A 26,648-nucleotide genomic window follows, 5' to 3' on the forward strand; every position below is an offset into this window, starting at 1 on the left:
GCGCTCGCCCGGGCCGCCCGGAGCCCCGATGAGCCCAGATGGCTGGGGCTCAGCCCGGAGTGCACGCCTTGCAACTCAAGCCCGTGTGCGTGTCTGACAGCCTCAAGAAAGGCACCAAATTCGTCAAGTGGGATGATGTAAGTGAGGGGCAGCCGGGTGGGGTGCGGGCCGGGCACTCGAGGGCGGGCTGAGTGGGGGTGGGGCGAGGGGCGCGTTATGCAATGGGGCGCTGGAGCGGGCGCGGGCAGCCTGGGGCGCACAGGTTGCCAGCTGCCTGGGTGGGTGGCAGAAGGTGCCAGCTTTGCGCGCTTTCTCCTCTTCCTAGGGGGTTTAGAGTTGACATCTTTGCTGAATCTGGCGAGTACCTCCTGAGGAATTTAAGTCTTTGGGGCCAGTGGAGGCAGAAGGACAGGTTTTACCCAGTGACAGGTCCTGAGAGTTTGGAAAGAGCATGAAGTTAGGATCAGCTGGATAGCGCTGGAAAGAACTAGACGTACCCCTGCCGCCTGACTAAGGCGACCCTTTACCTCTTTTGCCCTCTTTTAAGAAGGACTACCTACCACCCAGGTCCAAACCTTGCCAGTTCCCGCTAACCCTTGAGCATTTTTATGCTGGCCACGCGGCAGAGAATACAGCGGTACAGCCTACAGGTGGCCGTTGATGCCAAACTTTAGCGCCTGGCTGCAGAGTGAGGGGGCTTGGGAAGGGCTGGAGAGGGAACACTAGAGGCAGATCAGTGAGCAAATGAGGGATAGTTAGGGCGGAGGAACGCAGATTGGGCCTGCGGAGAGGGCCAGGCTTTGAGAAATGAGCTTGCTTAAGTTAAGTCTTAACTTGGAAAAAGACCCACAACTTCAGCCTCTGAATTACTTACACCCTTTGCTGTATAGGACAGATCCTGTCCAGCCTTGAGATTCCAGTGTTTCACCTACGGCCCCGAACCCAGGACTTCAATGATCTCTCTCTGTCCTCCACCCTAGTAACCTTCAGAACACTGAAAGAATTCTTACTGAAACCTCAAATGGGATGCACATTTTACTATCAATTTACCTTCCTGGGTTTCATCCAATGGTTTTGATAAGAACAACTCACCCGAATAATCCTGAGCTATTGGATCTAAAGAAATTCAAGTCCTAATGATTAGCACATCTCTTACCAGGAGCAACAATAGGAGAATGAAATAGTCTTCTCCCAGAGATGATTTCCACCTGGTAAATTACAGCCTGTTATCCTCCCGGGTATTTTACTTTAATCTTCTTAAGCCAATTTTCAGTGTCTGAAAACAATTTAAATATTCCAGGTAGTGAATCCAATTACTTAGCTGAGTGCATCCGTGTCTATATTTTGTCCAGTTGGAAGCACAGACGGAAGTTGCAGTATGAACCACCGCCTCCTTGAGATCTCATGCCAGTTACGAAGTGATGTGGGCAAGGGTGTAAACACTTTACGTGGGCTTTGCACTCCTTTCAGTCCCAGACTAATCGGGCCAGACACTGTTATAAATGGAATAGATATAAACAATAAATTCAGGCACAGATGAATCGTTTTGTGTGAAGAAAACAAAAGCAAAGTGCAGCTTAACGAATAAAATGCTCGTACTCATCCTTAGGCAAAGAGCTAATAAAAGGGTGGATCTGAGGAAAAGAAGAAAGGGCAAAGCAGGGGGAAGGTGAGAGGAGTACAGAGCAGCGTTCTAGAGTGAAATGGGGAGATAGTTTTGGCCATAAGCTCTGGAATTATTTACACTGATGATTTATAAACTATATTTTAATTATTTCCCCGTAAATTCTGGGTTTTGATAAAATAAACACTTTGAGAATGGAGGTTATAGATACCCAGGTGGGTGCTTTGTGTTACATGTATTTATGTAGCAAACGTTCCATGCTCAGTTATCAGTGCCTGTCTTGAACTACATTTTGGGGTGATGGAGAAAGTAGGTAAAATCCCTCCTGTCATAGACTGTTATGCTAAGTTGAAGAGACCAAAATCATCAAAGCACAGATGAGGGAGACCAAATGATGCTCTGGGAATAATGGAGCAGCCCACGGTCAGCCCTAGGAGAAGAGGGAGGTGGGCAGAGCCCTCCCATCACTGTGGAAGTGAGTCGCTGGGGAGGCTTGTAGGAAGGAAGCTAACACTCAGGAGAGAGCCTAGAGGTCTTCCTAGAGAAAACAGACAGCACCCAGAGGACGAGTTAACCAGACTTTGGAGAAGTGCCCTGTAGCCATGGGCTCTCTTGAACTCTGTGATCTGTGCACTAGGAGGCACCCAGACATTCTCAGCATCCCTGTTGAAGTCTCTGAGCCCCAGCCTCTCCAGTATTCCTGGTTTCTGTGTCCTCTTTTAGAACCAAGCCAGTTTAATCTGTGAGGCTGTGCCTTCAAGACAAAGAAAACCCAATCTCGAATCAAAAGTCCGGGCTCTCTCACTCAGCAGTGTGGCTTTAGACAAACATGTTGGACCTTTGTTGTCTCTTGTATAAAACTGACATCGCTGTGTGCCCTGTACATTTACTGTGGCGATCTGTGGGAATCCTCTGTGATCAAGCAATATTCCCCCACTTCTCCCGTCAGAAGCACGAGGAAGGCCATTTAGTCCTGGGGTTGCGGTGTCTATCCTGTTTCTGATTCAGCTCTGGGGTAGGGCTTGAGAGTGTTTCTCACAAGTCCTTAGGTAATGTGGCGGCAGCTGCTGGTCTGGGAAACAACACTGTCTATGACCAGGGGGAAGGTTTGTGAATGAACTGTTACTGTAGCTTCTTAGCCTACATAACTGTTCACTGGCTTGTGAATTTAATTTTGTCTCTAGGCTTACATTTTGAGCCTAGATTTGTCATCTAGGAATTGGAAATACCCTAGTGGCAGCCTTGTTAGATCCTCTGGGGTTATTTACTGAAGTGTCAATATTCAGATGGGAATGAATAACTCTTGATAGGTAAGGACTAAATCATTTTTATATCTCCTTCTTTCCTTCATTCCTTCCTTCAACATTCCCCAGGTTTGAGAGGATCTCTGGTTTGATTTTCTGTAGGAGAACTATGGAAGTTTCTCTCTTAAGTTTCGGAGGAATGCTCTCTGTTTCTATCCCAAGGGAACATTCCATCATCTTGTCTAGAAGAAAAATAAACGCTACAAGCACTTAGAAGCCCTCTGTACACCTCCTTTGCTGTGAAAACAGTAGAATCCTGCTTTGTAGTCTCTAAAGAGGGAGTGTGGGGAAATCCCAGATAGTTTACTACTATCCTAGTAGACAGCACAGTGTATATTGAGAATTTGAAAGTGCTATGTCGGGGTTATTTAGGATTGTAAAATGCTACGCAACATAACTGCTGGTTCTGTTTTGCTGACCACCATATGGCATGGGAGATGTCACCGCTGTGCACAACTTGTTGGTTCTTTGGCAAACTTCCCTTCAGGTTGTGGATGTTCTAAGGATGATTGGCAGTGATAAAGGCACTAAGAGTTGAGGACAAGTATCAAATGGCAGAGGGCAGGAGCTGGGGTCTGTAGACACTCTGCAGCACCCAGCCAAACATTTGTTCTATCCTGTCATGGAAGATCTGGGAGCCCCTTAGAAGTTGAGGAGAAGGTTTAGAATCTTGCAATATTTTAAAACTAGCAATTGTGGATATGACCCTGTCATCCTGAACTTGATGTAAGGAGAAAAATCTGACCTATTGTAGCTATCTGTTTACTAATAACAATAACAAAGCAAATTACAGTCCTTTGCTTTATATTTGCATATGACCAGATTAATGGTGGGACAAGGTCAGTCCTTTGTACTGTGGGTAGTACAGGAGAGCTGTATTTAGGTAGACAGTGGGTGGTAATTTACTACAACTTAGTTAGCGAGCCTTTTCTCCTTTGAGTTTTGACTTCTGTCTGGATTGGTACTTGTGGGACAAAACTTTTCCTGGGAAGATGCTTCTCACCCCATATAGGAAGCCCATGACAGACCCTAGTATAGATAACCCCAAAGTCCAACTTAGGGAACAATATGTTTCATTGGAGTTACTTACAGGAATGTGGGTGACGGGTTATTCGCAGAATCAGAAATGATTCAAAGACATTATCAAAACCCATCCAAGCACGGGTGACAACTCACAAAAGCTGGGGACCTGAAGCACACTGCGTGGCCTACAGATAATTCAACAGGTTGGAGAGTGTCTCTTCCAAGGCACCCAGTTGGGCTAAATCTCTTCTAGGCAGTTAAGTTGGTTTTTTCTTCTTACAGGCAGCCTGTCTTGTCTGAGAGTTTTCTTTGCGGCTTGGTTTGCCCTAGAGTGACACTCAGCAGTCTTTATTGTCTACTCTAGGGAGTAAGTGGCCCAGTGAATTTGATCAGTTTCAGGGACTTCCTGAGCCATTTTGAGTTGTTTAACTTCTGGCTTAAGATGCTTCCCTGCAGGATGGAATGTTTCAACCTCAGAGGAAGCTGGTATTCAACAACTGGACAGGAAAGAGAGAAGGAATGACTCCAAATGGTACAACAGCCCTCTGCTAGCCGCTGACATACAGGTGTTTCAAACCTAGAACCTATTTTTATCTTCCAACCTCTGGGAGTCTGTCTTACTGCCTTTCTTTCTTTCTTTCTTTCTTTCTTTCTTTCTTTCTTTCTTTCTTTCTTTCTTTCCTTCTTCCCTTCCTTCCTCCTTCCCTTTATCCTTCTTTTGTTTCCCCTCCTCCATTCCTCTTCCTTTTACAGGATTTCTTCATATAACAGCTCTGAGTGTTCTAGAACTTACTTTGTAGACTGGACTGGCCTCAAATTTACAGAGATCAGCCTGCCTCTTCCTCCAGAGTGCTGGGATTAAAGATGTGTACCACCAGCCCAGCATCAGCTCTTTTTATTTTTTCACTCTTGGTTCCCAAGTTTATATCACATTGTGGACAAATTGCTTAATGTATCCCAACCCCACATTTCTGAATTTTACCATGCCTGCTGTATTTCTTACATCACAGAAAGCTACCATAGTTCATATATATTTCCCTGTATTGTACCTGGCACACAGGAACCCCCAATAAGAGGGAAGTTTAAAAACCAAATTATAGAAATAGAAATGGAGAAATAGATTTTAGGATGGCAGTCAGTACAAGCGAGATACCATTCTTCTTCTAAAGATTTCTGTAATCTCCAGAAATTTCTTACATTCTACTTAATATGTGTTTCAATTTTATATTCGGAAATTTAAAGAGAAAAACATCAATTTTTACCATTTTTAAAATTTTTAGATGTTCCAGAGTAAATGATTCTACATAATTCAAAACAGGATCTACTCTCTACAAGCAAGCTATTCTATATACCATCCAGAAGTTTGATTTCTACATGCACTACAGACACATCACACGTGTGTACACATGGACACCCACACAGACATGTATAATTTTACATGGTACACCCTAATTTTGTAAGCGCCAAGAGTCTAGACTGAGTTGGTGGCACCTTCTGAGGAAACGTAGGGGTCTAGATTTATGTTACTACTCCCTCCCAGAAACAAGTTATATCCTCCTTTATACCATGCCCACCCAGTGAAAAAGACCAAAACAAGTTAACAAAAAACAAAAACAACAAAACAAAACGAAAACCAGTCCACAGCTAGAATTATCCAGAATTCCAGAATCGGTTTCGGTTTCTATAATGATGGCAGGTAATATGACAAGATTAATGAGAGGGGCAGGGTGGAGGGCGCCATGAAGCTGAGAGGCAGCAGATTCGTCTTGGAAAGATTATGGGTACTGGAAGAAGCAGCTGAATTGACAGCAGGTGGATCTAGGTTGGTACAGCACCAGAGGTGGATCTTTTTTTTAAATTTTTAAAAAAATTTATAAATACATTTATATTATCACATATATATAAAATAAACTACATACAGCAAGAAGAACCACAAAACTATCAGGAATTATGTTAATGTTATATGCATAGTGTTTTGGCTATTTGTATTTTGCAACCGTGAAGAAACCATCCTTTCTATCTTGGTGAGTCTAAAATTCGGAATATAAATCAGTATCATATCTCATCTCTATCAACTTAAACCATCTATCTAGACCTAAAAATATCTTAATCCCTAAACAACTAGGCTTAATTATAGAACTAAACTATCTGGTCTTCAACCCTATTAGAGATTTTAGAAGGAACACAATTAGTTACATGAGTAAACAGGAAATGCAGGTTAGCAGCTTCCAACGTGAAAAAATGACAGAAACAGTTTGTTGCCTGAACTGTCACCCAGAACTCTCTATAACAGTAGAGCATCATTGTCAGCCTTCTGGTCCAGGATATCTGACAGACATATTTGTGAGGCAGGAGCTATTGAGGACTTGCTTATCCGGTCTTATCAAACCAGAAGCCATCAAGTATTTTCTACAGAGCCACTTAAACAATCCCACAGGGTCTGGGGGATGTATCATCAGTTAAGATGCGTAGCTGCTCTTGCAGAGGACCTGGGTTCAGGTTCTAGCATCCATATGGTTGTTAACAACTGCTCGTAACTCAGTTTCAGGGGCTCTGATACCCTCTTCTGACCTCCACAGGCTTCTGAATGTATATGATACATGTACATACACTCAGGCATGTACACAAACATGTAAAAGAAATAAATAATATAAAATAGAGGATTGTTTTAATTATTCTGTCTTTTTGTTTGTTTATTTATTTTTTTCCATACGAAGTTTAGAATTGTGTGCAGGGATAAAGATAGAGCAGAGATTGAGGGCATGTCCAACCAGTGCTTGGCCCAACCTGAGATCCACCCGATAGGAGAGAGCCAACTCCTGACACTATTAACAATGTTCTGCTATGCTCACAGACAGGAGCTTAGCATAGCTGTCTTCTCAGAGGTTCCACCCAGCAGCAGATTGAAAGAGATGCTGAGACTCAGAGCCAAACATGGAGTGAAGTGTGAGGAGTCTTGTGGAAAAGGCGAGGGGTTGGGGGGTTGGCTAGAAGGACCTGGAGGTGACAGGAGCTCCATAAGAAGACCAGCAGAGCCAACTAACCAAGGCCCAGAGGGGGCTGCAGAGATTGAAGCACCAACCAAGGACCATGCATGGACTGCACCTTGGCCCCCTATACAGATATAGCAGATGGGCAGCTCAGGCTCATCTGGGTTCCCTAGTAAGGGGAGTGGGAGCTGTCTCTGATATGGACCCTGTTGCCTACTTTTTGGTCACTCTCCCGTAGTGGGGATGCCATGATAGGAACAGGAAAAGAGAACATGTACAGTCCTGTTAGGATTTGATGAGCGAGGGTAGTGGGTGGGTGGGGGGGCCTCCCCTTTTCTGAGGAATAGGAAGGGGAGAGGGGGAAGAGGGAAGAGGTGTGGGGCCAGGAGGAGAGGAGGGATTGGGATGTAAAGTAAACAAACAAATAAATAAATAATTTTGTGTCCAAAAAAAAAAAAAAAAAAAAAAAAAAAAAAAAAAAAAAAGAAAAAGAAAAAGAAAAGAAAAGAAAAATTTAAAACATCTGCATGTCATTTTATTTATTTATTTATTTATTTATTTATTTATTTTTGGTCTGTCAAAGAACTCTGATTTTCTGCTGGCAACCAGTAAGGACTATAATCTAAATAAATACACGAATATGGTTTTCTCTATGTGAGAAAATAATGGTGAGCTGAGGTTTTCATCACAGTGTAACAGTCATGTCAGGAAAAAATAAATAAATAAATACAAGTCATGTGTCCTGAAGCATCAGTTTCCACAGAGTAGTCAGTCACTTGTCACCAACGCATTCTCTAGGGACCTCATTACTGGCCAGCCTGAAAAGATCCAAAGTCCGTTCTTAGCACCATCCCCACCCTCTGGGTAGCTTTTGATGACGGGCAACTCTATGGATGGTATGCCTGCTTTTAATCTATAACAGCTATTTTTATTTTGAGTGGAAACTAAACCAAAACCTCTTCAGCCTACAGCAATTTTATTATTGCTGAAATTGGCCCTCTCTTCAGCAGTAACAACCAAAGTCGTGGATCCTTAGTGTAGGTGACCCCTGGGTCTGTCCTTATCTGTCCTGAGGCTGAGTGTGGAAAAGTGTAACAGGTGTGGAGAATGGTCCCACAGGAAGAAACACAGCTCCAGGACTTTAACCAGAGAGAGTAATGCACAGAGGTAGCCACAGTGGCAGCACAGCAGGTTCATAGAGCGCCACTGTCAGGGTTCACTGTGCCTCCTTCATTTTTTCCCTCACCCATTTCATTTCTATAATTGTGCTGAAGGTTGTGTCCAGGGTCTCTGTATTTAGTAACCAGACACTGTATCAGTTGGCTGTTGTACAGCCTTCATTTTGACTTTAATTTAGTATTCTATTTCTTATTATAACATGTAAAAGTTAGGGAAGAATCCACATAATATAAAGTTACCATTTTAAAGGGAAACGTTTGGTGACACTCTGTGCACCAAAGGAATTGCATTAACATCAGTCCATCCCGCCTTCATAACACCTGATGCAGACATTATCTGCCCCTAGGGCACTAGATTAATTTGTGCTGTCAATTAGGATATCTTGAATATTTCCCTTGAATTTAGCCTGTCAAGAAACAGCTTCAAATTTTACTTACCTGTTTCGATACTTAAATGGAACAGGGGCAGTTTGCTTTTTTACTGCTACCCTGGTAACCTGTAGTTAAGCATTTCTTTTTCAGGAGTGCCTCATATAAATATGGGTGGGAACTTTCAGTGGAAACAGAATGGGATCAATTGTTGGTTGCTGACTGATGCCATGGGTCCTCACTTAAATACAACTCCTTGGTAGCTGATAACATTAGTTTTCTTGTTCCCCAAGCTGACATTAGCTTCCTGCAACCTTCCAGGTCATATCACAAATTCCATATGCACTGCAGATTTATGACATTGGAGTCCCTGATCAGAACCGGATGGCCTATGTCTCTGAAGCGAAGGTCCTAGAGACACATGGCTTAGCATAGGACCCTAAGGAAACATTCAATTCTTGTGAAAACAGAGCTGAAGTAGGAAATGAAACATGGCTGGCTCATCAAGAATTTTTCAGGGCCCCCTGATCCCTTAGAATGTCTAATATTTCAATTTTTTTCTTTTTATGTGTTATTTAAACGTTTTAAAATTTCTATTCTTGAAAAATGTTTTGGTATATGTATTAATGGATGTTGAACAAAGGCATACATTTACCAAGAAACTAAATGGTTATACATTGGGAAATAGACTTATATAAAATGAGAGCAGTGGGTAATTTGTATTAAAGGAGAATTCAAAAGCATCCTACATCTGTTTTCTATTCCCAGGGATTTTTTTACTTCACAGTGTTTTGTTTCATTTTATTGCATGGAAGTTTTATGAGCACGTCCATGGGAAAAGGGATTAGAGAGCAAAGGAAACATTGTTACCTGGACTGGACATGGGGCATATCCATGGACAGCACTGGTGCCTGGGAGATTCAAAGAGACAACTGCGCTATTTTAAAATTTTAGACCTGCCTACAAAATGAGTGTCATAAAGTTAATTTTAATTCTCGTAATGGAAGGACTATATGAGCTTAAACAAGAGCAATTAGTCCACAGAGCAAGTCAGTATGTAGTCCCAGCTGATTGAACAAAAGTCACCGAAGTAAACAATGTGTTTGTGATATTGGATGTGGTTGAGTTTTCTATCCATCTCTATACACTCTTAGAAGGACTTCCTGTCACACAATGTCTGGACATCCAAACTATATGTTCCAGAATGCTTTGGGGCTAAGATTCTGGCTGCATATTAAATTAACAGATATGAGTGAAACTTGGCGAGCAAAGGTGTGAAAGAGGCCAACTTCCTACACCATTGCAATGTTTCTGCACTTCTGTGAGATGCTGAGAAGGTGGCACATTGAGTGAGATCTTGTGATAATGCTTAGAAACCATTCTTATTTTCAGCTTACCTTTTTCTTTTGCCTTTAAATTGGTGTGGTGGGTCTCTGTTGGTTTTCTTGAATTTGAAAGGTGCTGGAGCCATTCATGGAGACTGATCTGCAACTTGCTTCTTTGGCCTTTGCAGTGATTCTGTCAAGTGTTTACTGACCTGCACTGTGTTCCAAATCCCAGTGAGGTTTCTGTCCCACTAAACCCTGCCTGACAACGTCCTGCTGCCTTTGGCTGAAGCTCAGGCTTGCGTTGAACTCACTAGGTAGCTGCTAGTAGACTTGAACTCACGTCCCCCTGCTTTCTCCTTTCCAGTGCTGGGCTCACAGGTACCTGCTACCCAGGCTAGCTTGTATTTTTGACTGTCAGCACAGGTTCTTGCTTCTTAGAAGAGATGCTCATTCATATAACCAGTAAAAACCACCCTTAAAAGAATTCCTAGATGTGGGAAATAAAAGACTGATTTATATGAAAACATTGTGATGTGAGAATGATTCACAGACAGGAAGTTATATTACCTGTATTGCCAAAATGAGGAAATAACAAATATAGGCCTATTGATCTACATTTCTATTTAAAATCAAATTTCCAGTTGCATCAGTTATTCTGCACAAAATGCAGTAAAGTCATCGACTAACTAAATTCCCTTCCCACTCCTAGTTCAATGTGTACTTGGACCAGCTCCCACCTTCCTCTAAGCTCTTGCTCCTAGAAGCACCCCCACCTTCTCCACCTAACAGCCATTTCTTTCCCTAGGCATCTCAGAGTCCAGGTTTCGTTATTATTTCCACCGCACCTGTCCTTCTGACTATATCTGTTTCTCCTTTGTGGAATCTTGTCTAAGAACATACCAAACCAATCAATATGCTTGCACAAGTCAGCTCTCCATTATAATACCAAATATCTATGATAATGTGATCATATGCTTACTTGGGGGGAAATTTAATTCCCCTCAGAGTTTCAGAAGTTTCATGTGTAATAGGTTGGTCCTATTCCTTTGGACAAGGCAACTTGTATCATATCAGGAGAAAAACTGGATCTTCTTCTTAAGAGAGAGAGAGAGGGAGAGAAGGAAGGGGGAAGGGGGAGGAATATGAATGAGAATATGAGAGGTCCTATGGTCCTGAGCATCTTCCAATAGGTCCCTCCTTTCTGAAGGCTCAGTCAACTCCTCATAGCCCTGCTCTGGGGATACAGACCTTAACACATGAGCTTTTAGGTTACATTTACTATGCAAACTATCAAAACCTTTGGCAGAGTTTGCCCTTGAACTTCTGATCCTGTTGCCTCTAGCTCCTGACAGCTGGGGTTAGGGTCGTACAGCACAGTTCTCGATTAACGTTGTAGCTAGGCACGTGGTCTGCCAACTGAGCTGCATCTCCAGCCCTGAGGGTGCAGCCGCTCTTTTCCTAAGAAGGTAACCTGTACTCTCCATCTTTTTCTTACCATCTGCTCGGTCCTTCTCAGCACTCCAAAGCCTGGTTTATGCCCTCATTATTGGTTTGAGATGTTTAATCGCTGCTTTGAAGTTTTTCTTGACATGGCTTATCACAAATGCAGGTTCACAACCCCAACTTTTGGAATCTATCTATCATCTTCTTCTGCCTTTTTGCACATCCATTCATAGTTAATTTTATGCTTTAAAATATGTTGATACAAATGAAAAGATATTCAAACAATATTATGCATTTATGATGATAAATGCTCCTTTCTTGTCCAGATGGAGTTTATATGCAAGTGGAGGAGATTGATATTAATCCAGCCAGGGTATCATTTTATTCTAATTGTGTTGTTACAGAAAAAATACAGATATTTATAAGAAGTATTGAAGTAATTTCTTTTTGAGAAATTCTATTAATGAGAAGACCAGGGTGCTATGCAGCACTCAACATGACAACAGAATGTGTTTCAGCCGTGAAGGAGGAGGTGGAGATGTTACAGGAGTCCAAAGCATAGGACTTTGAAGGACAAAGGCAGAATAAGCAAGTGGAGAGTGTGGCTCAAATATTGCTGTGTGGTAGCAAGAGTCTGGCAGTCTGGTGCTTTGGCCTGGCAAGTTTTTACAACATAAAGTCAACAGGAAGCTATTAAACCCATGGTTCTCAGTGTGTACAAACTGACATTTGGGGCCAGGGACTATTTTGCTGTGAAGTTCCGGCCCGCCTGTATTGTAAGATTCCCAGTAGCATATCTGGCTTTTATCCAGTAGATGCTAGAATTGTGATGTTCAAAACTGTTTCTAGATATTGCCAGGAGTCCCCTGAGTTACAAAACTGCCCCACGTTGAGAACCACTGACTAAAATAACATGCTCTGCTCCTAACAGTTTTAAAACGTATCAAGCCCCTCTCTTGCCTCTGTCCCTCCCTAACTCCCTCCCGTCACATCGTTGCTAGCCAGTAAGTATACTAAAAAGATACTCAACATCATTACTTCGAAATCATGGTAAATTAAAGTCAAATAGGATGCTTACTTGCTATCTACCAGAGCTATATTGAAATGATTAGTTTTCCCATCTTCTATATATGATGCATAATAAGCATCTAGGTTGATCAAAGGGATCTAGGCTTTTTTTGGTTTGTTTGTTCCCTAGTTCAGTGTCTGACATATACTGCATGGTGTTTAAAGACTCCTGCTTCTACTTTTCCTGCGTGTTCTGTCAAAAGGAATGTTTATACCTCTCAGTGAAAAGTAAGTTCTCCAACTCCCTTCTAAACCACCGGCGCTAGGTAGGAGAGGAAGAAGGTGAGTAGGGACAGAGGATGAAGACCTTTTCAGACTCAGTTTCTTGGGGTGATTCCACTCTTTGTCATGAGGATTCCAGTGGTCCAGATAAACTGCAAAGAGCAGCAGCAACAGCAGAACAAATCAGATTTAGCCTTCTCAAAGAGTCTTCTGGAGTTTTTCTCTCTAGGAAGATCTTGAAGTGACTTCTCTCGCTCTCTCTGGGCTCCTAATTATACACTCTCAGAGTCTTCACAAGGATGTTTTCTAGCTGCCAAAGACCGTGTCCGCCACCTCATGTCCCACGCATGCAGGAGGTAGTTCCCAGCTGACAAAGATCACAGACCCTTTCACGAGGCTGTTAAAGGCGGTTTCACATCCCAACACTTGGCATCAAAACAAGAACCTGTTTATATAACATATCCAAAACTTCCACTACATTTCTAAAACAGTTTTTTTTTTTCTGTGTAGCCTGAGCTGTCCTAGACTGGCTTTGTAGACCAGACCAGGCTAGCCTTGAACTCACAGAGATCTGCCTGCCCCTGCCTCCCTGAGTGTTGGGATTAGATGGTATGCACCACCCGTGCCTGGCTGCTTCTCTGCTCTATTGCAAAGCTTCTTAGTTCACTACATTCCGTTATTTGGAGAAATTTCAGTCTACGTACAACCCTGGAGGAAAGCACTCATCAATGATGATGTGCATGGAAATCCTGCTTCACTGATGCTAATTCCGCATTCTGCTTTCTCATCTGTTACAGTTTGATGTCAGGTATCCCCTACAAGCTTATGTGCTTGACCATTTGGTCCACAACTGGTGGTGCTGACTGGAAAGGTTGTGAAACCTTAGGGAAGGGACCTCCCAAGATTGACTGGATCAATATGAGAGGGGGGCCTGGAGGGCTATACATCTGTTCTCCTGCCAACTGCCCTGTGTCTCTCTGCTTCTTGATTCTCTGAGATATGGGCATTTGGGTACCATACTCTCTGACCACCACAGATCTGATAGCCACATGCTTTTCCACTGCAAAACAAAACAAAACAAAACAAAAAACTGTCTTAACTTAAACCATGAGCTCAAATAAACGTCTTTCCATGTTACATCTTGTTGCGTATTTAGTCATGGTAAGGAGAAAAACAATGGGTTAAATTTGTTATGCTTTTATTTCATATTCAGAGTTGTGTTGATTACACTTCGTATTCTGTCTCCATATTCTCCTTCCTTTTGCATAACTTTTTTCACCCCGGTGTACATTACCATCAGTTTTCTCTCTACCACTTCCTAATATAAATCTTGGGCAATCCCTGTGGACCATTGCACTCTTTTTTTTTTTTTTTTTTTTTTTTCTGTGTTGATTTTACAGTATGAGTGCATTTGGAAGTGCATGTTTCTAGTCACGTGTTCTTTTGGAGTAGCATGAAAGTCACCATTAAGACAGAGCTGTAGTCGACCTCAGTCAACACACCTTAGACACGTGCCGAGGAATGAGCCGTGGGGTCTGTGGCCTGGTGCTTGAGCCTACTTATGAAGCTAAGAGTACTTTTCCTATCAATTTATGTAGGCTTCCATAGCAAAGTAGCAGAGGTTTTCAACAGAAACCTCCCTCCTGCTTCTAGAGACCAGAAGTGTGGAATTTTAGCAAGCTTATTTTCTTCTTTCTGCCAGAGGGAAGGGTTTATCCCAGGCCCCTCTTCTGAGTTTATAATAACTGGTTTCTCCATCTGTCTCCTGTATATGACTGCATCCCCATCTTCTTGTTGCAAGCATACTAGTCACCTTGAATTATCACCTACCCTGAAGACTTCCAAACTTACTCATATCTTTGAAGACCCTTATCTCCAAATAAGGCGGTGCTTTTAGGTCTTAAAATTGCAGGGGAACGAGACACAGGTCAGCCTAACCTCCCTGATCCAGGTAAAGAGTAGCTTACAAGCATGGAAAATCTCCAGACGGGACTGTCAGAAAAGAAAACCAACTTTCTTTGGTGTTGCCATCAGTATTTGCAGCTGCACTTCTCCTAGAAATATGTTATGATTCACATGAGACTTCTTACGTGTTTATGGATAGATTCATATGTTTAAGACAGATAGAGATAGATCCATGGACTCACGAGCCATCCAGCTTGATCTTCTTTGTAAGTTCAAGGCCAGAAAGCCTTCCCCCCTCCACTTGAAATAGTGGACAATACCCAAGGAATGTCACCTTAGGTTGTCATTGTCTTCCTATCTCGGAACCTCACCACTGTGGGTCTCAAAGTATGGGCCAGCAGCATCAGCATCTCTGTGAACTTATTAAATGTGTGAATTCCCAGGCTACATCTTGCACATAGCAAAAAAAGTCCCTTATTAGTGACTCCATGGAAATGGTCCAGCAATCCATTTTCACAACTCAGTACATCTGGTGTTCCTGCACATTTAAAAACTATCATCTTATGGAATTCCCATGCTATTGATATTACTGGAGGAATAATAATGATTAATAATAATTAATAATAATAATAATAATAAATCCAACGATGCTGTGCTGCTTGGTGTTTTCAGACACTAGATAGATGCTGGATAGATGCTAGGGTCATCTTGAAAGAGAGGATCTCAATTCAGAAAATTCTTCCATTTTATTGAATGTAGGCAAACCTGTGTGATATTTTCTTAATTAATGATTGTTGTGGGAAAGCCTAGCCTACTGTGTATGGTCCCACCCCTGGGCAGGGCCTCTTGGGTTATATAGCAAAGCAAGCTGGATGAGCCCTGGGGAGAAACTCAGTAAGCAGCATTCTTTCATGTCCTCTGCTTCAGTCTCTACCTCCAAGTTTCTGCCTTGAGTTCATGGCTTGGATTCTGTCAGTGATGGGCTGTGACCTGTAAACTATAAAACCCATTCCTCCCCAAGTCGCTTAAGTCATGGTGCTCATCATAGTGACAGGAATCAAACTAGAGAAGAAATGGCTTAATAAAAAACTATGATACCTTCTGAGGGTTGGCTCAACTCTAGTTAGCCAACTAAGACTCATACCGCACCCTTCATTCCCTTGGGATCATGTATGTCAGACATCACTCCTAGGCACATATTCTGACTGTTGACATGTAACATCTTGGCTGAGTAGCATGAAAACAGACTTTTGCAGTTATATAGGAAAGGGAACTGGAAATGAAGATTTCTGTATTTCTGAGTCAGATCATGCCTTGAGTGCCAAGAATGCTGAATTCCACTTGGTCCTGGAGTGTTTGTGGTGATTATGGGGGAAGTGGATATGAAGAAGAGACAAATGATCACTAACTGACCACCTGCACCCAAGTATGGGCTCAGGAAGGGAACAAATAAAGGAGAATTGACAGTATCCGAGTTAAACCGAGAGGTCTAATACAGAGACCCAGCATGTAAATGTCATCTTTTAACTTTAATATTTGATTTTTATGATTCTGACAATCAATTGTCATCAAGATCTTTATATTCAAATCTTGTCTGTTGCTCTTATAAGAAGAGGGGGTGACATGAAAATGATGTTACACGTTCAGGTTAATTCCAGTTGGTCTGGGAGTTAGAGGAAGCACTGTGTGCAGCTCACCAGGGTTTTTGTTTTGCTCACTTTAAAGAGAGCAGGTGATGGAACATGGCTGCAAATGCTTCTGTGAACTGTGAAGCATGTAGTCTCACAGATGCCTAAAACATTTTGAATTATTCCTGCACTTTAAGATCAAATTCTATTTTCAAGTGTCTTCTTTTTTTGACATTTAAATTTTACGTAATTTGAAATTTTCCTTCCGAAGTTGTGTGCATCAGTGAAATTCTTTTAAAAGATGATTTTTAAAAAAAAAATGCTTCATTTATTTTTATTTTATGTGTATTGGTGTTTTGGCTGCATGTATGTCAGTGTGAGGGTGTCAGATACTGTGGAACTGGAATTTCAGACACTTACATGCTACCATGTGAGTGCTAGGAATTGAACTCGCATCCTTTGGAAGAACAGCCATTACTCTTAACCACTGATCCATCTCTCTAGCCCCTTAAAAGAGGATGGTCAAGCTGTATGTTAAGAATGTGTGGAAAGAGGCTGGAGAGGACGTCTAGTGGCTGACAGCACTGACTGCTCTTCCAGTTTGATTTTCAGCTCCTCCATGGCTGCTCACAACTGTCAGAACACCAGGACTAGAGCGTCCAATATTGTTTTCTGACCTCTGTGAACAATAAATATGTAAGTGGTTGACAGACATACATGAAGACTAAACACCCATACACATACTATAAATAAACATGTAAAAAGTTGTAAAAAAAATAGAATATGTAAAGACCACCAGAATAAGACAGGATGGTGATTGCCTCAAAATATTAAGTATGGACCTACCGCATAAGCTAGCAGTTCCACTTCGGGTTTCCACTGAAAACAATTAAAATTACATTCTCAAGGATATATCCATGCTTCTTTATCCACAGTAGCATTATTCACAGTTACCAATGCAAGCAACACAAATTTCCGCTGAAAAGTGAGTAGATAATTAAAAATGGTGCATCTATTTTTATGGAGCCTTAAAAAGAAAGGCTACTGGACAGTGCTACAGCAGGGATGAACATGGAGAACGTTTTGCTAAGTGAAATGAGCCAGGCAGGAAAGAATGCCTTTGCATGCTACCATTTATAAGCATCACATGGAGTAATCAAATTCCTTGACACAGGAAGTAGAATGGTAGTTGCCAGCGCTGTAGAGGGAAGGAATAGCATGCGATGTCTAATGGTTGTGGCATTTCCGTTAGGGAAGGTGAAGTGTTTCTGTAGGTGGATAGCACTGGTATAATAATATGAGTTTTGTAAATGCAGTGCCATTCACTGTGGGCTTAGCAATGGCAAATTGTGCGTTACATCAGTTTAACTCAATAAAATGCACATCAAGATAAATCTACATTTCATCTTTCAGTACATTTGTATTTGTGTGTGTGTTTGTGTGTCCACATATACACGCTCTTAAATGTTCACCTTGCTGAAGCTCAGTGTCTCTCTTGCCTAGTACTTTAGGCTAGCTAGCCTGTGAGCGTCTGGCCAGTTCTGTGTCTTTAACTTCAAACTAGGCATATGAGATTATAGATTTGTGCCACTGCACCCAGGTCTCCATACATGGGTTCTGGGGATGTGTGGGTTCCCGGGGTCACGCTCAGTTCCCCGGGCTTGAGCAGCATGCATTTTTACATCATGTCGTAGGCCAACAGTTGTTTTTAAGTGTGCCGATATTGATAGCAAACATCCTTACATGGCATGAATATGTTTGGATAGGTGCTTCACTAAAATCATCCTCTTTGATTTTTGCAACCTTCTTGGATGCGTATCTTTAGTACCTCTGCCTTTCTATCCCTGCACAGTGAGTACCTGTGAAAGGGGATGCGGGGGCATTAGAAATCAAGTCCGTAGCCTTCAGCACTGACCTCTTAAAATTAAACTAACAGGGAAATGAAAATCCATTATTGCTAGTCTACCCACTATGAACACACAATAAAAACTTGCAAAGTTCTCTGGAAGTTTTCATTACAACTTCTTTTGATTACATAGAGGTTAGGATTTGATGTAGTTAGGATATAGATGAAAACTGTTTTGTTTTAAAGTGGAATACAGCCAGGGAAGCAGACAGGGTAACTGCCAATCTTCACTTATTCCCACCTGTCCTCCAGATCTCATCTCCGGTCTTGTCTCTAGCTCTGCAGCAGACGACTTGCTGAGGTACCCTTGCCCCATGTCCCCATCTCCAGCAGATTAGGATTACATAGATCTTCCCCTCCTACCTTCCCTTCTCTCCACTCATTGCTTTATCCCTGCCCCTAACTCCAGCACACATTCCATAGGAACACACAGGAAAAGCAGGTAGGCCAACTGCAGATTCCACCCCCCCCATTCCTCCAAGTCCAATCCCCCTTTCCCATCCCCAGCTCTGTAGCAGACCACCTGTGGTAGCCTTTCCTCACTCTCTACCACAATTCCAGGGGACTATGCAAATGCAAGTGGAACACCCTGATTTCTTTCCCCCTGTGGACCCTCTCCATCTTCCCACTCCCCATTCCTAAGTGTCAGCTCCCAACACCTAGAAATACAGTTTCCCTGAAACCGCCAGTAGCCATGCCTATCAGGATCCCAGAAGACTTTCCTATCAGGGAACAAAAGTCAACACACTCTGCTAAGAAGAAGAGAGGTACAGAAGCCAAGGAACAAAACACCCACTCCAAAAAAGACAGAGCCAAATATCAGCACCCAGAATTACAATCTTCCCAAATGCAGAGGCTTAGACACCAACATAAAAGCACAATCAATAACAGCTAGGACAACATGTATGCACTAGTGCTCTGAAACCCTACCACAGCAAGCCCTGAGTATTGCAACATAGCCGAAACTCAAAGGAAAGACCTTAAAATAGCTTTTATGAATATGATAGGGCTATTTAATAACAACAGAAACAAGAGAATGCTTGCAAACTCATTGAAACTTAACAGCTCACTCCTTAATGAAAAATAGGTGAAGGCAGAAAGGAAGGAAAAAAGACTTCCTAGGACGAATAAAAATGAACGCACAACATACCTAAACTTACGCGACACAGCGCAAGTGGTTCTAAAAGGCGAGTTCATAGCACCAAGTGCCTACTTAGCAAAATGTGAGAGATCTCATACTAGCGATATTTTAGGTATAGCACACCAGAAAGCTCTACAACAAAATGAATGAGTCACAACCAAAAGGGGTAGATGGCAAGAAACAATCAAACTCAGGGCTGAAATCAATAAAATAGAAACAACAAGAACAATACAAAGCGTTTTTTTTGTTTGTTTGTTTTTTGTTTTTAGGAAAATCACAAAGATTGATAAAAACTTTATCCAAGTTAAATAAAGTCAGAGAAACTATTCAAACTAACAATTAGAAATGAAAAGGGAGACATAACACGGACATTGAAGAAGTCCAGAGAATCATAAAGTCATAAGTTAAAAACCTATACTCCACCAAATAGGGAAATCTTAAAAAAAAAAAAAAAAAAAAAAAGGTACTTTTCTTGGTATATACCACTTACCAAAGTTAAATCATATATACAAAAAAATATATATGTATACACACACACACATATATACACATACACACACACACACAACTGACGAAAAAGAGGCATGAATTTGAGAGAGAATGAGAAGGGACATATGGGATAGTTTGGAGGAAAGAGAGAAATATTGTAATTAAAATGCAATCTTAAAAACAAACAACAACAAAGTGCCAGAGAAATCATTTCAATCCTACAGAAAGAACTACAGACAACTAAGGGTTGTTGAGAGAGATCATAGTCATCGGGGAAGAAAACAACGAGTGATTCAGGAGCAGATGATCAGCCCTGAAAATATACATTTAAGTAACATTATTTAGAGCAAGCAGCTTATATTTAGGAACATAAGTACATGTACGTAAATATATGCATGTAACAATAATTGATGAAAAAAGAGGACATGAATTTGAAAGAAGAGAATGGAGTGGTATGTGGAAAGGCTTGGAGGGAGGAAAGGGGAGGAAGAAATGGTGTAGTGATGATCTCAAAAGAGTAAAAAAAAAAAAAAAAAAGGAAAAATGTAATTTCGGCAAATGCCAGAGTATTTTACCCCTAAACATGCGTATGTGCGAGGGGAACCTCTCAGGGGACCACGCCTCTATGCAAAGAACTATGGGTAAATAACGACTGTGGAGAAGGGCAGAGCTAGTCTTTCCCAGGGATGAGCCCCTTAATTGGTTATCCCAATACCAAGTGGTCCGCTCTGACACCATATACACACAAGTTACACCAAATGGACGCAATGGGTTGCATTTACCTATAGGCATAACACATAATGGAAAGGAGGGCACGAGTTTGAATTGGGATAAGTTGGAGTGAAGCGGCAGAGAAGGGCTTGAGGGGAGGAAAGGGAAGGGCCGATGATGTAGTTCGACGTGAAGTTTATAAATCCATATTTGATGTCTTTGTGTGTGTGCAAAAAGTAATTCTCTTGAATATTGCCAGGAAAACAGCACACATCTCAGCAATGTCCGCTGTTACAGCACAATGCACAGCACCTAGCTTCATAGACACATGCATTAAATTCAGAGTGCTATTTTGTCTATGATGTTTTAGGCTAGTGTATGGAACTTAAATCTTCAACAGTTTCGTATGAACCTTTCCAAATATGTAAAAGATGGCCTTATTTACTGCTACCTTGGAAACAGCAATGCCTAAATGCTATGCTTACTCTCTTTGGTACAATTAAAAATCATTTTATGGAGCAAATGTAATTTAAAATATTATCCTCAAGCATGGATTTTAATTAACCTTAATTATATGAAATACGTGATGGTGGTTAGTGTTAACATTATTTGGGGATCTAAATATAGTTTTCTAACAGAAAGTGTGCCAAGTATTTCAACTTAATAAATGCATGCATTACTCTTGTCCTTTTCAAGTTAGGTAGCATATTTGCTTAACTCTGTCAGTTCTGTGTCTGATAATCTTTTGGTGCATGTATGTGCATGTGATTGTGTGTGTGCAAGGGTTTCCATGTGCCATGGTGTTTGAGTGAGGTCAGAGGACAGCCCTGGAAAGCCCTGCCTCTCCTCCGTCTTTGGAATAGGACCTCTTTGTTGTTTCCCACTATTTATACCAGGCTTGCTGGCCCAGAAGCTTCTGGAGATTTTCTTGTCTCTACCTCGTGTATTGCCTGAGGACCATTGGTATTACAGTTGTCTATTACCATACTTAGCTTCCTGTAGGTTCTAAGGATTCAAACTCAGCTCCCCATGAGCCATCACATCAGTTGTCTGATTAATAAATCAACTAGTCTGGGCCCATAGGGTTTGAACCACCAATCAGAGAGCATGCACAGGACAGACATAGGCCCTATACACATATGTAACTGATGTACAGCTTGGTCCTCATATGGGAATGCTAACAGTAGCAGCAGGGGTTGTTTCTGACTCTGTTGCCTTCGGATCCCTTTATCCTAACTGGATGGCTTTGCCTGGCCTCAATAGAAGAAGATGAGCCTAGTCTTACTACAGTTCGATATGCCAAGGCAGGTTGATATCCATGGGGGGGGCTCCCCCTCTCTGAGGAGAAAGGGAGAAGGATATAGGGGAAGAGGGGGGACTGGGATGAGGGGAGGAAGGAGAAACTGTGATCTGGATGTAACTTAAATAAATTAATGAAAAATTACCATATCTACTTTGAAACTTTTTCTTAATAATTGATAACCTTGAAGAATCACTTATAAGTTATTGGTTCTTCAGTAACTTCCTCTGGCGACATGAATTGATGTGCATGCTTTCTTCTTTCATTTTCTAGGACTCCACCATTGTTACTCCTATTATCTTGAGGACTGATCCTCAGGGATTTTTCTTTTACTGGACAGATCAAAATAAGGTAAGAGATAAGATGTCTTTCTTATAGTATTGTTGGTTACTTACCAAATATTGGTTTACCTTGTGTGTCTACCCATGTCACAGATGACCTATTGCAGGATATGTATTGATTCTGCTTCCAGAGACTTAAGCTAAAAGGCCTTTGGACCTTTTATAGATGCTTGTGGGCAGTGGTGGATTCACTAGATCCTAGAATAATTATTCTTTTCTGTTTAAGTCAAGATGATGTGCTTGTGGATTGCATTTGATGGCAAATATGATTTTTTACTTTTATTGACTTAAGCCCCTTTCAGTGCAGAATGAAGAAAGATGATGAGAAAATTCTTTTTGACCTTAACAACCAAAGACTGAACTGTCAGTCTCCCCCCCCCCCCCCACCCCATTCTCCCTGGGCTATAATTAACAGTTCTTCTAGTACTACCCTGATTTGTTCTTGATAATTTTTTTCATGTTTGTCATGGCTAATTGTGGTTGTCAACTTGACACATCTAGAAGAGGGAGCCACAGATGAGAAATTGCCTCCTTCATTGCTCTGTGAACATGACTGTGGGATATTTATTACTTACAATTGATGTAGGACAGTCAGGTCTTCTGTAGGAAGTATCATCCTTATGCAGGTGGGCCTGCCAATGTAAGAAAGGTAAGAGAACTTGAGCCTGGAATCAAACCAGTAAAGAGTGTTCTTCTATGGACTCTGCTTTAGTTCCTGATTCCAGATTCCTTCCTTGAATTCCTGCCTTGGTTTTTCTTCACTATATACTCTAAACCATAACCCAAATAAACCATTCCCCCAAAGTTGCTTTTGGTCATGGTGTTTATCACAACAACAGAGTGTAAAGCTAGAACAGAATTAAAAAAATTAAAGCTAATCTCCCTTTGACCTTTTTATAGAGTTTTCAAGAATCTTCCCACATTAGCTTCTAAGAATTCAGTAGCTTGGTTCTTATAAAGCCAGTTGACAATACCACACTGAATTATTAAAAACCATCTTCAGACCATAAGATTTATTTGAGGTTTAATGGGCAGTTAGACAGGAATATTCATAGGAAGTGGTTATTATTTCAAGGATCACTGGCACCTAAGAGGCCCAGCACATAGAATATTTTGGCCTCTACGTTCTGACATCTGAAGAAGTAGACTGCTGTTTTCAAGATTGCTAAATATGTTTATACATCAATAGGATAGCTATACCAGTAGAATACTATTAGACCAGCTAGAGGCTCCCCAGTTACTGTTCAGTGGGGTTCAAATATTAGTTTTCAAACACCATGTTAGATTCTAAGTATCCAGAGTCCTAGAGTAAGTGATCTTATGGTGTGCGTTGGGCAGCCTTCTGCACTTGTGAACTCAGGTTGTAACTGGCCTGGGCAGCAGCATCATGAGAGCTGTGGGTCCTCTCAGAAATGTTTCCTTGCTGAAAAATTAATATCTAGTCTCCAGGCCAGCCCTGAATCACCCAGCTTACAATCTCTCAAAAGGCAAATTCTATTCTAATGGTCCTGGAGTTACATTTACTATGTGTGTTTTGCTCTGGAAGCTTCGTAGGCATAGAGATAAGAGTAAAGTATAGAACTTAGGACAGTGTCAGAAATTATATGTGGGTAAGATTTCATACTTAATGTTCATGTTTGTTACTGGGTGTGTTAATCACATTGTTTTTGTCATTCTGTTTGGTTTCCTGCTGTTATGTATAAAACAATGGCTTAAAAGAGCTTTTTTTCACTCCTAAATATTATTTTTAGAACAGTCACAGCTATATTTGTGAAAGATTTATTTATAATGCCTAGAGGGTTTCCAAAGGTTGGGTACTTGTACAAGAGACCAAACTGTCAGTTTGATTTTTTTCAACTTGTAAATCAAATTTCCATAAAAGCACCAGAAGATATTTTGGGGTTTTTAAATAATTCATGGCAACTCAGTTAAGCTCCACTAGAAGACTGATCATAAACATTTCTTTTCCTGAAGAAGAGAAGGGGGTCAAAAGGCTCTTTGATGCATCTCTATTGGTTTTGGAGCCCACTATTTTAACCCAGGTGTATTTTCAGTGGTGTGAATGGCTTTGAGTGTTTTATACCAGCCTTTTTCTCTTGGTCACAATGCTGTTTATAACCCAACAGGACAAATAATGGGGTAAAGAGGAGGGCTTTTTCCCTGTCTTTTTATTGCTTTTCCTCTTACAGATATTAATCTTTGTCAAAACATGGTAAATTTTACTTTTTCCTTCTTAGATCTCTAAGTCATCCTTCAGTCATTTATCAGTTTGGAAGTTTATTTTTTGGTCAGTGATCATATATCTTAAACTCGAAAAGATGAGAGGATTTAAGAAAATAATAATAAAAGAAATTGAAACTTACCACATTTTCAAGTTTGTCATTTTTTTTTTCTGGCTTTCAGCCCAGTCTTGGAACCAGATCAAGTGATGTATCCACTTTTTGGTCTTGGACGACTGTAAACAATGCATTAGAGTCTATGCTGGCCGGACAAACTGTGCACACAAACAGAGGGCAGCATGCCAGGGTTTTAGTTGAGTTTGTGCATAAGATCCTTTGAAGGAACCAGGGTGAGTGGTGAATTCATGATGCTCCTCCGAAGAATACTTGTTTAAAGTATTTTTTTTTTTTGCAACGAGACTTCAGAATCTGCCATCTGGGTTATAGAGACCTCAGAAAACAATATGATTCTTTCAAGGTTACCATTTGAGTTAATGTATTTGTTTTCCATGATTGGGAAGCTTGCGTTGGTATTTATTATAAGATGTCTTGTCTCTCTGAGCTATTTCCCCAACATACATTACCTCTGATCTATGAAACATGTGTAGAAGCACCTTGATTAGCAATCAGTGGAAGCCTCTTGTGCTTACAGGCCAGATGAGTGCTTTAAGAGCCCTTCAATAGAGCCTTGTTATAAGAGCTTGCCTTGCACAGCTCTGGAATGCCTCACATTCATGGTGTCTAATGTACATCCTCTTTTTTTCATGGCTGCACCACACCTGCACCCCAGCCTCTGATTTCAAGCTGTTGGCTTCCTCTCTGCAGACAGTGCAATACTGCCTTACCCAACCCACTCCTTTGACTTGTCACCATAGAAATGATAGGTGACAAAAAAGACAGACAGCACAGATGATAGATTCCAGAATTGAAACCAGAACAGGCATTTTTAGAGAACTGAAATGTGTCTAGTGAAACACTGACCCGATATTTGGGTTAGTGGAAGCAGATGAATGTGAACATCACTTTTAGAGATAAATGTTCATACTTTGTTCCATTCCCGGACTTATTTTGACCATTTTTCTTACTGTTGGTTCTATAAATCCTATTGAATATAATTAGCAAAAACTAGTTACTGAATATGATTATTTTGTTCTCAGCACAGTGGCTTTTCTGGTATAAGTGTGGAGTATGTAAGTAGGATGTGTTTATTTATAAGTCATGAGTGAGAAGAAGTTCCTGTCTACCCCAACTGCCAAAGAGGTTATCTTCATTCGGCTTTGCCACATGGATACTGGCAGTCATAACAGGAAGTGCTAACCAAGAACTCCACGTAACTATGAGAATCTGAGAAAAGGGTCAACATAAAAGAACTCTCCAAGTACTGTCTAGAATGTGCCACAGGATGCCCTGATTCTGTGCCAAGTTTGGTGTAAAAATAAAACCAGTTCACTTCAGATCTGAGAAGCTCAAGAAACTTCAATAAATTCTTCCTTCTTTTTCTAAAATAGGAGCCTTGGGGAAGGGATGACAAGTACATACAGTTTAAGAAGGAATCAGAGGGGGGAACCGTGCATTTTCAGTGAAGGACTCCTTACTACCATATTTTCATACACATTTTTAAAAATGCAGAGAGAACATACATATATTCTTTTAGTAACAGAATTAAGCAGTATAAATATCTTCAATATGATCTGACACTCTCAATCCTAGTTGTGTGTTTTGGTTTTTCTTTCATTTTTCCACCAGGAATGTATAGCATCTTTCTGGTTTATTCCTGGATTTCCTTCACGCTTTTGAAATGCACAACTATGAAAAGATTGAATTTTGTTTTGTTCAAGTCCATTTTATCCTGTTATTGTGGGTTTTTTTTTTTTTTTTTTTTCTGTTTCAAAATTTGCCTTTCGCTTGCCAAAGTATGTTAGAGATGTTCATGGATGAATCAACCCCTTCTTTTAACTTCTGCTGTTGTCTTCTCATATTGGATTGCAACCTTTTTCTTCATGATAAAGTTCCCATTGACAGAGTCTTGGTGTTTGTTTCTCATTTGGGGCAACAGCAAACCTCCCACTCATGGCCAGCCTAATGCTTTGTCTTTGTGGTGTGCCCATCAGGGGTTCTCTAAGAGAAATACAAGTACCATTGCTGCTTGAAAGCTATAGTCCTTGGCTGCACCGTTGTTTGCACCTACATAATTTTATGTGAGTGAGACTGTTTTCTCATGCCCCAATCAACACTGTTAGGAAACATGTCAACTTTTGCCTGAGTGATGCAACTGGTGTGTCTATGTTTTAATCTGCCCTAACTGGATTTGCCAGGAAACTGAGTGTATTTTCAGTCATTCCTGGCCATTTCTGTTCTGGGCTATTTACTACATGCCCTGCCTTTGTGTTGATGCTTCTTTAGCTGTAGTGAATCTTGCAAACACATTCTTCTGCCTGTGGCTTGTCTTGAATTCCCAA

General features: G+C 41.1%; 1 protein-coding gene across 2 annotated transcripts in view; it reads left to right on the plus strand.

Moving 5' to 3' along the window:
- Plcb1 (phospholipase C beta 1) overlaps positions 1-26,648 on the plus strand; it is a 690,315-nt gene that overhangs the window by 354 nt on the left and 663,313 nt on the right. For both annotated transcript variants that reach the window (XM_051144700.1, XM_051144701.1), the window contains exons 1-2: positions 1-137; positions 21,903-21,980. The exon at positions 1-137 is cut by the window's left edge. In XM_051144700.1, the coding sequence (XP_051000657.1) occupies positions 39-137; positions 21,903-21,980 (177 nt within the window). In that variant the 5' untranslated portion in view covers positions 1-38. The remainder of the gene's footprint in view (positions 138-21,902; positions 21,981-26,648) is intronic.

The sequence above is a fragment of the Acomys russatus genome, chromosome 4 (assembly GCF_903995435.1).
Source record: "Acomys russatus chromosome 4, mAcoRus1.1, whole genome shotgun sequence".
Lineage (NCBI taxonomy): Eukaryota > Metazoa > Chordata > Mammalia > Rodentia > Muridae > Acomys > Acomys russatus.